The 15744-nt window shown below is 40.1% G+C and overlaps 2 protein-coding genes across 2 annotated transcripts; both read right to left on the reverse strand.

The window, feature by feature from the left end:
* Positions 1–7863: 7863 nt before the first annotated feature.
* LOC124316538 lies at positions 7864–8701 on the reverse strand. The gene is made up of 2 exons (XM_046782539.1): positions 8526–8701; positions 7864–8457 (listed from the first exon to the last, which is right to left on the reverse strand). Exons 1-2 carry the CDS (start codon positions 8647–8649, stop codon positions 7934–7936), a joined length of 648 nt encoding a protein of 215 aa, XP_046638495.1. The 5' UTR covers positions 8650–8701; the 3' UTR covers positions 7864–7933.
* Positions 8702–10443: 1742 nt separating this feature from the next.
* On the reverse strand, positions 10444–15651 carry LOC124316128 (platelet-derived growth factor receptor alpha-like). Its single transcript, XM_046781876.1, has 19 exons — positions 15488–15651; positions 15195–15367; positions 14931–15117; positions 14694–14863; positions 14128–14617; positions 13781–13926; positions 13535–13709; positions 13303–13470; positions 12916–13238; positions 12653–12855; positions 12500–12584; positions 12266–12425; positions 11973–12200; positions 11768–11906; positions 11563–11696; positions 11356–11504; positions 11169–11291; positions 10971–11100; positions 10444–10908 (listed from the first exon to the last, which is right to left on the reverse strand). Exons 1-19 carry the CDS (start codon positions 15549–15551, stop codon positions 10583–10585), a joined length of 3573 nt encoding a protein of 1190 aa, XP_046637832.1. The 5' UTR covers positions 15552–15651; the 3' UTR covers positions 10444–10582.
* Positions 15652–15744: the final 93 nt, after the last annotated feature.

Raw genomic sequence — 15744 nt, forward strand, 5'->3', positions numbered from 1 at the left:
GCCGGATTACTAGGATTGCGTATCACATATAATTTGATATCTAGAAATGAAGAAAATCATTATTGAATAATTGGTTTTATTTAGTTTGATAACACTATAATCACTGACCTGCAACAATTATGTCAATGAAACGATTATTCTCCTTTCCAAACCTGGTACAAGGCTTGCTAAGGTAATTCCGACCTGCAGTGGCCCTGCTGGCATTCTTTTTTGTCTGAAAGCCGTGAAATTTGCTGTACAACCAATCACCACTTCTACCCCTGTCATCGTTTAACGGGTACAGTGTCTAAATATGAAGTGTTATTAGGAATGATACACAATAAACATAATTCTCCATAAAACAGTCTAAATTCTTACAATGTTTTCTTTGCCACGACCGGATGTCCCTTCTATTTTAAGGGAAACTAAGACGTCGGGATGAGTAGGGCGACACGGAAGGACTGCCCTTTGTGTCTCGTTGAATATGAAGGATCGATCGATCGGCAAAAGCAAATTCTCTGCATCTACAATAGAGTTTCAAATAGAGTGACTTCATTGAATCGTATCGAGTTAAATAAAAAAAGAATAACTTAGTCGAATGGCAGGAGCAGACTATTTTCGATTTCCGAGTAAAATTTTTTAAATAAAAACAAGAGAATGCAGAGCCATCTAGCGATAATGATTTAAAAACCTTAATTAAAGAATGTGTTTCTAAAAATACCAGAGACGAAAAAAATGTATTGATTAGCCGTATTAGATGTATTGATGCAGGCCGCCAAAAGAATCAATACGAAAGAGCGGTCGCCCTTCGGAGTTTCAAAAATGGATGTGCTGGCTTGAACGGGCGCGACATTTAAACGGCGATATTATTTTACTTTTGAAAGGCTTATTGCTGGGCGGATGTCAGGCATACGAGCCCCGGCCCGTACGTTGTTTTATACGTCATAAGGACCCAAATTTTTTTTTATTCCTGTTTAAAGCGAATCAGTGGCTGCGCTGATTTCATGAATAATATTAAGGAAAATCTCAAAGTATATTATGTTAGGCTTAAAGTTCTTTTCATTATTCATATTATATACATCTAGCTGTATTGTATATAGTCCTATAGGTCCGTGCTGTGTGTTATTTGATACCTGCAACATTCATTTGTTTTCGTTTTATAATTTCAATTTCCTGTGCAGTGCAGAAATGTCACACAGATTTCTCCCAAAAAATGAACCGAGTGGCCAGGAATGCAGAGCTCTCCGAGGATTGTTTCAAGTTTCACACGAAATAAAAAGCGAAAACAACAACGGATCAAGTAACCGACGAGGCGACGACCAAGTGGCAATAAACGTTCCCCTCCGTTCTAACATGCATAGCGCGATGGATACCCTAGTTGCCGTTTATAGCTTCTACACAGAAAATGGACAAAAATTATTCCTCCCCCCCCCTTAAATTTCAAACCAACCAAATCCTACAATAAATTTAAATATTTTGAGAAACGCAATATAAAATTTGTTCATCTTCATTTCAATTCAAAATCCATTTGAAAATATTTATTATTATATGAATATTTTTGTACAGGTTTCAAAGCAGCATAGAATCTTTCTTTCTTCAAAGCCTTAAAAAAGTTGTTGCCTGACTGTATAAGAATTTGAAAAGTGAAATACGAGATGCTTTCCCCCAAAGGGCTTTTGACACACTTCACAGTTCACACCCCAGTTATCTTATCATTGTAATTGGAGCCTTCGCTGAGGCGCAGTCTTGGGCGCAGTCGGAATAAAGAATCTCAAGGACATTTGTGCGGTATTAAAAATATCGTTGAAAATAACTCGCCAAGACGTTGATTGCGAAAATTGGCTGCATATTATGCTGACGACGTATAATTATAATCAAACGACAGCCGAATTAATCGCTGGGGATAAACCGAAGCCTAGCCTATATTTATAAAACGCTGCGGCTGGATGCGGCGTTATTGGGGCAACACAAGCGGAAGCGGCTGGACTCAATTTTGTCTCTTGATGGTGGAAGCGATCGCCAAGACCGTGAAAGGTTTGTGTGCGTTCGAAAAAATATTTTCTAAATGTTGTTTTCAAAATATAATTCATTGTTTATTTTTAAACAGAGGCAAAACAATTGAGTGGGAGAGGTTTGAACTCATGAGTCAAAACCTCCTCGTTATCAAATAATGTGCTCACCAATCAACAACTCCGCTAACAAGCCGTTTCACAGAAGTTTCAACATATACATGTATTTCTCATATAGGCAATATATTCCAGCAGAAATGTGTAACGATGATAACAATATAATTATCTAAAACGTTTTTTTAGTTCATACAATTCATACATTCTGCGATTCTGTGATGTGAAGATAATATACGTATACAAAAACACGACTATATAAAATACCCTATAGGCCTATATGTCCTGATTTTCTCCCACATTAGAATTTAATTAAATGAAAGGAGCTTGGTTTTTTGCCAACCAGCAAGTAGTTTTATTCTTCGTCTCCGCTTCTTTTTAGTATAGTAATTTTAGCCGAAAAAGGGGGGTGTACCTCAAACAATTAGTAAAGAGAAGTTTTATTAATGAGCACTATTTCTACATACTTTTTAAGTAAGTGTGTAAAAAATTCAAAAATCGTACGTAGGGATCACATATAAATTTTCAATTAAAAATTAGAAAATAAGAAATGGGGGTCTAATTTTAAATATTTTTTTTGTTTTTATTACATGTAATCAAACTGTATGTGTTAATAAACGTGTGTTTTTAATTTAAATGTTTTTTGTGTAGATTTACTATTTTTTTTTTAATTTTAAAGTTACTGAAATTGGTTTCCGCGTCGAAAGTTTTTTCGCCGTGTTTAACACGGCGCTTATGGCGCTACGCGTCTTGTTAAAATTGATAATACATAAAAACTAAATAACCTAAAAATCCCCAAGTAGTCTAGTTTTGTAGCCAAAATAACCTAGTTTTCTTTGTATTAATTATATTTTATGAGAATAACACAGCAGAAAAGTTATTTACATTAGAAAAAACTACCCTTTTTCCAAATTCCAATAGGTTTCGGCAACAAGTTTTGGCACCAAGTTGCAGCGGCCCCCCCAAAATGTCAACCTGGCGGGTGTGTTGTAAAACTTATTGGCATTTTGCGGAATTTGGAAAAAGCCCAAAAAGGGTAGTTTTCTTTTTAAATGTGAATAACTTTTCTGCTTTGCTATTTTCATAACATCTCATTAATTTTTTTACACACTTACTTAAAAAGTATGTAGAAATAGTGCTCATTAATAAAACTTCTCTTTACTAATTGTTTGAGGTACAACAGCTATAATGACTATACTATTTCCCTTCTAGACCAGCAAACGCCTATGCAGCAAGCCCAAGTCTGGCTTCTTTTGTTTGATTGCCCCAGCTGGATGATGAAACCTACCGAAAGAGCGGCATATGTAAAGATTTTATAGAGAGTGTGCAAAGGTCAAAGTGCAGGTGTTCTGCGAAGGGTGTTGGTGTTCTGCACTCATGGGAATTTCCCCAAAAATCAAAATTAGTTTTTAAAAGTCTTTAAAGGAGAGGTCGAACACCACCAAGGAAAACGAGCACTCGTTCCAGCAGTCATTTTTCGTATTAGGCCTATCGGCAACCAATAAACGACCACATCAAACAGATCAAACAAAAAATGGCTGCTGCTTGCATGGTAGGCCTATACATAGGCCTAAGCAATGCTGACTTTTGTAATTTTCGTGGCGTACTTGATGTTATATCGTCTATTGTCTCAGCACGTGACGTCTCTAATAGAGAGAAGAGTAGGCCTAATATATATGTATAGATCCACTTTTCTCGATCTATAGGCCTATATAGTGAAAAGCCAAGAAAAGCGTCGGGAAATTGAAAGAGGAAAATATAAGCGATAGAAAACCTGCGTAGAAAAAAAAACTTCTGTTTCTATTTATTCGACTCGACTGTTGAAAAAAATATATTTAGGAAAAAAAAATTCTGGGCCCTTTCTGATTACACTAAAAGAAACAAGTGCAGGTACATATTATAAAAATTAAAATTGCTCAACAGCAGCTGCACTTCCGTTTGGCCAAATAATATAGGCTAACAGCACTATATAATATCGACTAATATTATAGACAATTATAGATTTACTTCCCCCCTGCAAAAATCCCAACATATAATCGTTCATATAGATTCATTAATCTGGGCTATTACAAGAAGAAGGCAACAAGTTTTTTCAAAGGGGCGACGTAATAATCAAAATTTCTAACAAAAAATTATCAGAAGACTGCAGAAGACCTATATGACATCTTTCTCTTCTCGCTTAATAAATCATTCAACATATTTCACGCTTTTGGCTTTATTATACCACGCGTCAAGGACGTTGCCGCGCGTCAGCGGTTGGCACCCTAGTGATGTTGTACCAAAGCGCAGGAGCCGCTTCGGTCCCAACCCTACCCATCACCCGGTAAAGGAGCGAAATATACTTTACAGCACATCAGCTAAGACCACGGTTGGCTATAGAATGAACCGTTCCCCGCCCACGCAGCGACTAAGCAAATCAGCTCGCTACAGTTGAGGTGGCACGCCCCTTTTCTCTTGCTCTTCTTTTTTCAGTTAAGATCTACGACTAGTGTGTTGTATTCCCCATTTTCTGTTGAGCTTTCGCCCAAGCTCAAGCTGACAAGCTCCCAGCACTGCTTCTTTTATATATATAACTTAATGGGAAAGGAGTACTTGCTAGCCCGTACAGTTTGTTACAATTAACAAATTGTACGTGCGAGCAAACTCATAACTTCCTGTTAAGTTAATTTTAAAATAGTGGATGATGTGACGTCGGCGCCATCTTGAAGTTGGCGGGGCTGTCGCGGGGCATCACACAGCGCCTCCTTTGGAGACGACTCTGTGGCGTTTATTGCGGGGGGGGGGGGGGGGGAAGGGGGTACCCATACGGAGTTGGGATGCAAGGCGTGGCTGGTGCTGGGTAATTCAAATATTGGGTTGTAGGAGAGAGTAGGACCATCTGGCATTACAGAGCCACCTCCTTTTGAGACGTCTATCGGAGTTAGTGTTTATTGCGGGAGGGGGGGGGGGGTTCGATCCACTCGTCACGAGCGGGGATAATAATAATGTGAGATTTAAAAAAATTCACAATGGATACTGTCAATAGCTAGACGAATAAACAGAGGCGAGCATTTTCAAAAGTTCCCCAAGAATAAAGGGGAAATGATGAAGTTTTACGAGATTCGAATTCACTCAAATGCTTGAATAATTTGAATTATTAACAGACCAACATTTTGGTTCCCATCAGCATGGGTAAGCAAGTACTCACTTACCAATAAGTTTTTTTTACAAGCAGTATGACCAAACTCCCACTGCTTCTTTTATAATCTTTATATAAAAGATAAAACTGAAATCTTTTGAGAAACGCGCAATATCAAAATTTATTCATCTTCATGTCAATTCAAAATCAATTTGAAAATATTTATTCTATGAATATTTTTGTACGGGTTTCAAAGCAGCATAGAATCTTTGTATGTTTGTCCTAAAAGTCCTAAAAGTAAAATGAAAGTCCTAAAATCGGTCCTCTTTTTAACAGTAGTGAAGAGCAGAAAAAACGGGAGAAAACCAATCAAATGACAGTACGCGCGTACGTGAGTTGACAATAAACCAAATGAAACAGGAGAATCTGGTGGGTGTATCGCGACTTGTTCATTGATGCTAATACAGTCTATATCGTTTATTCTTGTCTAATTTATATTAGGCCTATTGTTCTGTCTTACTAGTAAAAATACACGGGTTGAACCAAAATCGTTCATGTTTGTCTTCATCATTTGTGCCATAACATTGTGAGTAAATTCGCCTCTTTAGTTATTAAGTATCTTCGTATTGGTGACACAATGATTGTGTTGGGTCAACCTTTACATAACTTTGTGTAATAGTTGGGGGGAGTTTACACCAGACATCTGTGATGTAGGATCCCTGGTTCAGTCGATGGGAAATTGGGGAAAATTGGGAAAAAATTTTAGGTAGAAGCGTGGCTGGCGATCTTGTTGATATACGGCCATCACCCGCGCCAGCGTTTCTAAGAATATTTCTGTCAGGGCCATTAGTTCACGTTGCACCTGCTGGTGTTCTTGCAGAAAGTCAGAGAGGAGGAGGGTTGTAGGCCGTACAATGAGTCGTAAGTTGGCGGGAAGTGACGTCCGTATTCATTAGGTGGAAGGGGACTTCCGGGAGCTCCTCCATTCGCCGAAAACTCCACTCGGTGAGACGCTGAACGTCTCTGAAACATCTTTTTAAAATAGAGTTTTCTGTTAGGCCCTACCTGGGGGAATCCTTTTATCCAATCTCACCAAAATGTATTGAAGAAAAAGATGAGATTGGCGAGCCACTCGTCACGAGCGGTTTTAAGATTCGATTTTCGACAATCGAATCTCGATTGCTAGAATAGAGCGAAGGTCATTTTATTTTATTTTGGGGGGGGGAGGGGGACTCAATTAATTAATTATAGCTCATTCGGCCAGCGGTGAAGGGAGCGAAATTGCACATTTGCAGGACAGGCTGATACATATTCACGGGCAAAGATTGCGGGGGGGGGGGGGTACACATAAGAAGTTTGGAATTGGGGTGCAAGACGGATGTGTTTAAAGGGGGTTTTATATATAACTACGGAAAGTGAGTAATTGCTTATCCGTACAGTTTGTTAAAATTAACAAATTGTACGTGCGAGCAAACTCATAACTTCCCGTTAAGTTAATTTTCAAATGGAGCAGTTGGACATCCTGCGTTTCCAGGTCTGGAAATCAATTTTGTATCAAATAGGGCCAATCAGCGTACAGCGTTTTAATGAGGCTGTACGCTGATTGCCCATCAGTAAAGTTACTCATTGATTTTTCAATTTGACCGCGACGATGGCGATGACGATGGTGCGATTGAACGATGGCACGATGAAAAAACGAGGCGATGGCAAGATGAAAAGGTGGCGCGATGAAAGGAAGTCACGACGTCAATCAAATAATTTAGTCAAATCACAATCAGCACAAATGAATCGACAACAAAAAACATATAAGAAGTTTGGAATTGGTGTGCAAGTCGGATGTGTTTAAAGGGGGGGGGGGTCTATATATGGGGTTTTTATTATATATAACTACGGAAAGTGAATAATTGCTTGTCCGTACAGTTTGTTAAAATTAACAAATTGTAGGTGTGTGCAAACAACTGTTGGTAAGGTTAGGCCGACGGCCTGTAAGTCTGTTCGCTAATGCGGGCATATAAGAGTCTCATAATCTAAACAGTGTGAGAGAGAAGCAAGGGGTTGCCGATTCTTTTTCCTCTGGTTCAGTCGATGGGAAATCGGGGAGAATTGGGAAACATTTTTAGATAGAAATGGGTAAATGGAACGGAATTACGAGGCCTAAATCTTGGGTTTTCCTATAGATGGCTTGGGTGAAATGAAAAGCACATCCAAAATGCAAGTTTTTCAACATTGGGTTGAAGTTTAATTTTTTTACGCATTTCCACAATGCCTTTTCAAAGTCTGATACTATTTCCTTAACTCTGGTATAAGGAAGAATTTCTGAAAATTTGTGGAAAACCTTCTCATAGTCTGTACTCTTTCTTCCAGACATAAAAACAAAGGCAAGTGGGACTTGTTTAATGTTATCGTCTTTCCTTAGGAAAGCATGGATAGTAAAAAGTTGTTGGAATAATTTCGTATTGACAATATGGAAAGTTCCGTCAATTTTTATTTTTTAAATAATCCTGTTTTTATCTGTTGCTTCACTACATTTTTGGCATTTAGATTGAATTAAAACAGAAATTGACTTCAATTACTGTTAGCTGATCATTGCTGCAAGTTGCGTGACATTTTTCACTGGAAATCGAACTTGATTCTTGATGTAAATCAATTGGCATAAATAAATTTTTATTGAAATAGTTTCATAAATAGCAACACGATTCATTTTACAAGACAATCAAAGTGACAATGAAACATCCTCATCCAACATCCAACCAGTGAAGTGAGTAAAGTGGCGGAAATCGTCAAACAGGAGAACCGATTTTACAACCGAAGGAAGCTGACGAGGGATTTGTTCTTCAATCAGTGGCGATACGGTGTCAATTTGCAACCAGATTTCGTCGCCCTGTTTCAACTTCAGTGTCGTTTGAAAACTCAACGGACTGTATTGCCCGGCCACAGTGTTGACGTCTTCAATAAATGTCCGCCCAGTCAGATGTCCATTCAAATAAAGATCCACCCCTATGTAGAGTAGACCGGAGAATTTTGGAAATTCGGCCAATCCTGAGAACGCGAAGAAATAACTTCCCGCCCTAGGAGCAGTGAAAATTCCCGTCGTCAAATTAATAGCGTTCCCGATGTTGACAAGTGCCGTATTAAAGGGGATGGAAACGTTGACTTTGGAGAAACGTTGACTTCTCTGCACGTAAAAGTAGGTGGGCACTGACTTGACGTCGGCGTACCCGATCCACTTCTGGAATCCTGCGGTTAATAATTTTAAAAATTAACTGGATCACTATGCACTTAACGGAGTATTGTTTGTAAATTACCTGGATCCTCGGGGAGTTTTGTAAAGTCGCAGTAAACACTTTCCATCATTGCAGATCCCAAGACAGAGTAGACGCCATTGAGGGAGTGTCCAATACGCCAGAGATCCTCGCAGGATTTTGGCATTCCGGAGATGGTCACCTGTCCAGAACATTGGAATCGGCCGAGTGTGTGGACTCCGGATAGGCGGCGGGAAACCATCATCTGAAGAATGACCAGCAACAAAAGTCGGCGGCATGATAGGGACGAGCGCCGGCATACTGCCTACGCTTTGTCCCCTTTCTGACGGCGACGCGGGAGGGGGCTGGGGCACCACGGTAGGGACATACGGTCGAAATGCAGAGGGCACCGGGCTGGATGGCCGCACGAACGACTCCACACCAAAGGGGCCGGAACGGCCAGCCGCCGGAACGCGCAGAGGCATTTCGACACCAGATTGGTTTCGAGACGGCGGCAGAACGGGGCCAGAACGGCCAGCCGCCGGAGGCACTACGGAGCCAGCTTGGCTTCGGGATGGCGGCCGAACGAAGCCGGAACGGCCAGCGGCCGGAACAAAACTCGGCAATTCGGGACGCACCCGAATAACGATAGGCGGAACTACCGCCGGCACCTGGGGATTCCCCGCATTTGAACTCACTGAGGACTCCGCATAAATTACACACTTGAAACGTTTAGGGCGCGGCATTTTTTTGGTTTAAAACAGAGAGGGGCAATGATTAACTAGCAAAGAAAGAGGCGAAATACGTACGCACTAGGGCGAGGCGAAATAGGCAATGAACAAATAAAGAAAAATGCCCAACGAAAATAAAAGACCACCCATTAACCCCTCGTCAGCATGTAAGGACACCCACCAAATTCTCGTTTCAAATAGCTAAAAGATCGTATAAAAACAAAAAAAAGAAAAAGAAAACATTTACACATATGTTCCCCATATATATTCATGAAAAGAGCGCACTCCAATATCATGTAACACACAAAAAAAAGAGAACAATGTATTTTGTCCTACTACAAGAGCTTAAGAAAGTAGAATTATTAACCAAAAGAGGATGACAATATACTTAAAATTTATTACCAGTGTATTTCGCATTCTTTACGCTACATACATATTACACTAAATATTAGCTTCATTAATTAACCTATTTCCCGTGATGACCATGTAATTGCCCCGTAATGCCATGTTATGAAGTAGACAGATCCTAACCCGTCAAAAGTGAAAGAATGAAAATGGAAATGTCATGTTATCAAACAAGCAACATTGAAACCGAAATCGGGACGTATAGCGCCCAAACGCGCTGGCTCTTACAAAAAAAAAAAAAAAGAACAAACAAAAGAGCCCACGCCAAGCCAGTGTAACAAAAGCGTATCAGTCGCGCGTATGTAGCCGGCGGGCAAAAGAAATTCCGATGAAGGTTTCAAGGCCACCCTGTGCATGTGTATTGTACAGCGCCGTAAAAGCTGTGAAATTGTCGAATATTACTTGTTTAAATGTTTTTTCTGCAATGTAAAAAAAAAAATAATAAAAAACCCCACTTATTAAACCGATCCTTAGCTTAACATGTAATTTTATTTGCCCAGGAGTGCAAATTTAAAGGGGGGGGGGGGGGAGTGTGTAAGGATCGGGTTAGCTTACCGCTCTGGCACGGGGCACCCGCAACCAGCAAACAAGCGGCGAGCGAGACCTAACTGACAAATGTGCTCAACATTTCAAATAAAAATATAAAAAAAAAAAAAAAGATGTCGATTAGGACGAGTAAAGTTGTGGTTGATTACATACCATACCAAATTGTATTCACCATCGCGGAAGTCGATCTTGTTTAACAGAAAATCCAATTAAGTTGCATTTAAAAAAATTGTACACAATAGGGCAATATACTGTCATCATTCACATTTCTTTGAATAAAGATGAAATCAACATTTAATTTTGTTTAAATTTTCTGTATTTGCCTTGGATCCAATTCGTTGTAAAGATTAAAAGCTAAAAAAAAAGTCACGGAACATATAATTTGAGATAAGAAAGAAGCGGAATTTGTTTTTAAAAAGAACGAATAAGTCAGGGCCCTTAAACTTCCTGGACGTTGACGTAGCCAGTAGTTGGCTGTTGACTGGTAGATGACTCTTGGGACATGAACTCATCAACGAGGTTACCAAACCTCTCGGCATTGCGACGACTGTAGGGCTCGTTCATTTCGACGTAGTTGGTCCTGATTGATTCCTCCACCCAATCGCCTAGCATGTGCTCCAATTGAGCAAATGTCGGCCTTACATTCGGATCCGCTTTCCAGCATCTCGAAATGATTTCAGCCACACCATTTGGAGCATTTCGAGGCATTTCCATGCGACCTCCGCCCTCCAAGTGCTGAATCAATCCACCGATGTCTTCCATATCTAGAAAATATGTCACAGAAATTAGATTTCGTTCAAATCATTCAGCGAATCGAAAGTATTACCTGGATAAGGAGCTTTGCCCAAGGAGAACATTTCCCACATGGTGATCCCAAAAGCCCAGACGTCAGATTGGCTGGAATAGATCCGATCCGTCAGAGATTCAATAGCCATCCATTTGACCGGAAGCATTCCCTATACATTAACCGTTGGAATACATAAATAAATAATGGTTTTTAAGAAAAGACAGCAGTGTCACTTACTTCTCCCTTCTTTTTGTAATTGCTGTCCTGGTAGACCTTGCGTGACAGTCCGAAATCGGCGATTTTGACAACCCCGTTGGTTGCCAATAAAACATTACGGGCTGCCAGATCCCCGTGAATCACCTACAAAAATCAATGAAATTAATAAAGGAAACCAACTTTGATAATAAAAATGTAGCCAACTAACGTTTCTTCCCGACAAGTAGTCCATGCCTCGAGCGATTTGGAATGCCCAACAGGTCAAATCGCGAGTGGAAAACGGATGATTCGTCTGGTCATCGGTACATTCAACGTCGTTTGGTTGGCCTGGTGGTGTCCGACTAAACGAAACTGAACCTGGGAAAAAGTTTTGTTGAAATTTCGAATGAAAATTAAATAATAATTTTCATTTTACCATGATTAGTTAACAACATGGCGAGATAATCCGTTTCGCGGGTTTCCTTACGACTTCGCTTTCGTTCAGATTTCGCTGGAATAGGGGCGGGGGCAAGAGCAGGACTGCCCATGTACAAGTAATCACCATTGCCACTATTACAAATTTCGATGACCAATTAATTGTACAGTTCAATAAATATCTTATCAATTGAATGAGTAAATACCTGGACACATCTTGGAAGGAATCTAATTGTGCCAACTCTCCATTTTCATTGACTTGATCCATGTAACATTGCCGATTGGCCAGCAGGTGGTTGAGCAGATTGCCGAAATGGCAATACTCGACGATAACGAGGAAATCGCCTTTCGAAAAAGACAAAAAAAAAATTGATTAAAAATGAATCGGGATCAAACAATTAAAATTTAAACCATTGGCGACGTCAGTGCAGGCTCCCAACAAGTTGACGATGTTCAAATGCGAGCCGAGATGAATGAGGATTTTGAGCTCAGACACGAGACTGGCCAGAGCGCTCAAATCGGCGTAGGAGCGGACCATTTTGATGGCCACCGTTTCAGTTTTCAGCTCTTCACCTGGAATTATTCCTTCCGCTTGTCCTTTTAAAACCCTCCCGAAACAACCCGCGCCCAGTTGTTTGCCTATTTCGATCATTAACTCATTAATAAATTAAATGCACGAGCAATTCAATCTAATTTTGACTTGCCAATTTTGAGACGTTCGCGAGAAAATTCCCAACTGTTATCATAAGGTAATAACTCAGACTGGCCATCCAAAGGCAATTTTCGATTTAGTCGTTCGGGATTGCCGGCTAGTAGAGGCCCCAACACTTTGGCAATGTCGGCCGCGTTACGGGCTCTATGGCTCTGTCAACAGCAATGAAAAGAAATTTTGAATTAAATGTGAACTTTTTACTATGTGTAAATTTTGTATCTAATACCGAGAAACGGACGTAGAAAAATCTGGCCACCATCATGAGGAGAATGATAATTATAATGAGAACCACAATGACGGCCATTGTGGCTCTAAATTAAAAATACAATTATATAATTAGAACATTAGATTAGGTTTTGAATTATATGATTAGATTTACCCATCGCTTTCGTTGTCTTCGATATTGACATGAAATGTCTGGTTGTCGGAACCCAGTCTGTTCTCGAAATGGCAAGTGTATTCGCCCTGGTTTATCATATCCATATTCGACAAGTGCAGATAAAAATGAAAGGTCCCGTTAATTTTTGTTTCGTTGAACGTCAATCCATTTTCTGGTGTCATTTTATCAAGGAGGACGTTGTACTGAATAGAATCCAACTTTGTAAGTCTGAGTTTCATCAAGGCCAATTCATCTTTATTTACCTTATACCAGGCGACCGTAGGTAAAGGGGCACCTTCCTCCAAATGACACTCAAGTTTGGCGTCCTTTCCTTCTTTAACCATGACGAAAATTTTATCTTTCTTCTTTTTGTTCAGTTGCTTGGATGCTAGACGTGGAGCCCGTGCTTCTTGCACAATCATGTGGTAAAATTGAACGGCTACATTACGCCTCGAGCTGTCGTTATAGCGACACTCATAGAAACCAGTGGCCAAATTGTTGATACGCTCCCATCTCAGTTCGGTGGAGTATACCCGTGGTTGTAATCTCTGCACTCTACTTGGTATTTGATAAACGTTTGAAATCCCTTATATATAAGTCAAATTTTTATTATTGATTTAGTAGGGTAAACTTCTCCAATCAGTTAATACCGGCTGGATACTCTTGAGAATCCATTTCGATCGTTTGGCTTTGACCAGTTTGAGGGTGCCAAATGATGAAGGAATGGCCTTGATATGTATCACATTTAAGAGTTACATCATCACCATGCACAATAGCAGCCTGATTACTAGGATCACCAATCACATATAATTCGATATCTAGAAATTAAGAAAATCAATGTTGAATGATTGGTAATGGTTTGATAAAACTACAATCACTGACCTGCAACAACAATGTCAATGAAACGATTGTTTTCCTTTCCAAACCTGGAGCCCTTGCAAAGGTAATTCCGACCTGCAGTGGCCCTGCTGGCATTCTTTTCTGTTCGGAAGCCTTGAAACTTGCTGTACAACCAATCACCACTTCTACCCCTGTCATCGTTTAACGGGTACAGTGTCTAAATATGAAGTGTTATTAGGAATGATACACAATTAACATAATTCTCAATAAAACAGTTTAAATTCTTACAATGTTTTCTTTGCCACGACCGGATGTCCCTTCTATTTTAAGGGAAACTAAGACGTCGGGATGAGTAGGGCGACATGGAATGACTGCCCTTTGAGTCTCGTTGAATATAAAGGATCGATCGATCGGCAAAAGCAAATTCTCTGGATCTGTAGGATTTCAAAAAGTGTTATTTGATTGAATGAACTATGTTAAACAAAAATTGAGTCAAATAACACTAACTATTAGAAATAAAAGTCGAACGGCAGTCGAATAGCAGACAAGTATAGAGTTCAAAAATAACTAGAAGCATGCAGAGCCATCTAGCGATGAATACTAGAAACCTCAATTTAAAAAAGATATACTTTTACCAGAGACGAAAATATATTGATTAGCGAACAAATGATGGGCATCGCTGCGATGACAGGTGTAATTTCCCGTGTAGAGAAATCGAATATCTGAGACTTTGAGAGTGGCCGAACGCTGATTCTCGGAAGTTTCCCAAACGACGGAATAATTTTGATTCTGAAGTGGCTTGGGCACCATCCAGGTAATGTTGTAATTGCGTGATTCGTCGATCCCGATGTGGCATTTCAATACGAACGAACTGCCAGACGGGAAAATCAGGTATTCGACTGCATTCTTGATGTGTGGACGATATTGATTCAATGGACTGTGATCCTCGGCGTTGGACGTGACAAAAATGCGGAAGTAACGAGTTGTGGTCCGTCCGTTAAGAGTCGCATCGCACCAATAAACGCCTTTGGTTTGCTTCAATTTGGCTCCAGTAGTCGTCAATCCTTCGTGTTTGTTCCAAGTCCAAATATCATGTTCGCTTCCGTTGTACACGGACGAGAAAAACTAAATTCATTTCATCATTACGTGAGTAATAGGCATAGTACTATTTGGTGTAACTGAGTTTTAATATTTTTGAAACCTCGATCCAGTGCTGTTTGTTATTTCTCCTGGACAAGTAAAGTTGGACGTCGGGATGAGTCGGTTTAAAAGGTAGATGAAACTGATTCGTTTTTCCTTCTTCAAAAACGTACACGTCCAAAGTTGGGAGTAAAAGGTCGTCGACGCTGACACTCGTTTCACCGTCCAATTCTAAATTAAAATCAAAAACTAAGAATTGATGAAATTTAATAATAATAATTGTCTTTAAAAGTCAGACGGGAAATGTTGGAAGGATGAACGAATATATAAGTCTCGTCGAATTTGCTGGCGGAATTGTTGAGCCGACATCCGTAATATCCGGTGTCGAGATAACTGGCGTTGCGGATAGTCATGGTGGCCGTTATCAATTGAAGAATCGGGTCTGAATGGTACGTCATCGTCAGCCGATCTTTCAAATTGCTCAACTTCCATTCAAAAAGAAGTTGAATTGATATTTAATAATTAAGTGATTCATATTTGATTGTTTGCGCTGGAATATTACTTTGCGTAAAAATAGGGCGGCTTCATTTTGTCGATGTGTCGCCGTGTCTGTGGGACTCCCACCGCTGCTGGGTAGAGTGCAGGTGACGTTCAATCCGCTGTCCATGCGCACGGTGCAAGTGCGGATGAAATCCTCGCCAGATTTGACCAACAATTCCGGCACGACCTGTTGACCTAAAAGACGCAAGAAATTTCAACATATTTTTTGATCGGTGATAAAAGTATGCGATCATCTGTCGACAGGGGATTTATGTTTGGTATGTCTTGTCTTTTGGTTTAAGTTTGTAATAATACCTTGACAGGTGGATGACGTCAGCAGGGCCAAGATAATAGTGCCAACGGCGCTGTTGGCCAACATGATGGTTCAATCACAGATTGACGTACGCAATCACCTTAGGAGAATCCAAAGGTCGGACTTTGACTGAATGCAACTGAACGACCTTTTTGTCTTTTCTCAGCAAATGTTTCGGGTGCTGGGGAGTTTGAATCGAGCGGAAATGCAGCAGTTTCACTTCACAACGGATATTCATTTCATAACAAGGAAACTGCGG

The sequence above is a fragment of the Daphnia pulicaria genome, chromosome 12 (genome assembly GCF_021234035.1).
Source record: "Daphnia pulicaria isolate SC F1-1A chromosome 12, SC_F0-13Bv2, whole genome shotgun sequence".
Taxonomy (NCBI): domain Eukaryota; kingdom Metazoa; phylum Arthropoda; class Branchiopoda; order Diplostraca; family Daphniidae; genus Daphnia; species Daphnia pulicaria.

Coding starts and splice junctions, on each gene's coding strand:
- LOC124316538 (XM_046782539.1), bottom strand. CDS start 8,649: ATGCCAAAATCCTGCGAGGATCTCTGGCGTATTGGACACTCCCTCAAT. Junction 8,458..8,525: donor AAAACTCCCCGAGGATCCAG/GTAATTTACAAA, acceptor TATTAACCGCAG/GATTCCAGAAGTGGATCGGG.
- LOC124316128 (XM_046781876.1), bottom strand. CDS start 15,551: ATGTTGGCCAACAGCGCCGTTGGCACTATTATCTTGGCCCTGCTGACG. Junction 14,864..14,930: donor TCATCCTTCCAACATTTCCC/GTCTGACTTTTA, acceptor ATTTTAATTTAG/AATTGGACGGTGAAACGAGT. Junction 12,201..12,265: donor TCGCGAACGTCTCAAAATTG/GCAAGTCAAAAT, acceptor TGATCGAAATAG/GCAAACAACTGGGCGCGGGT.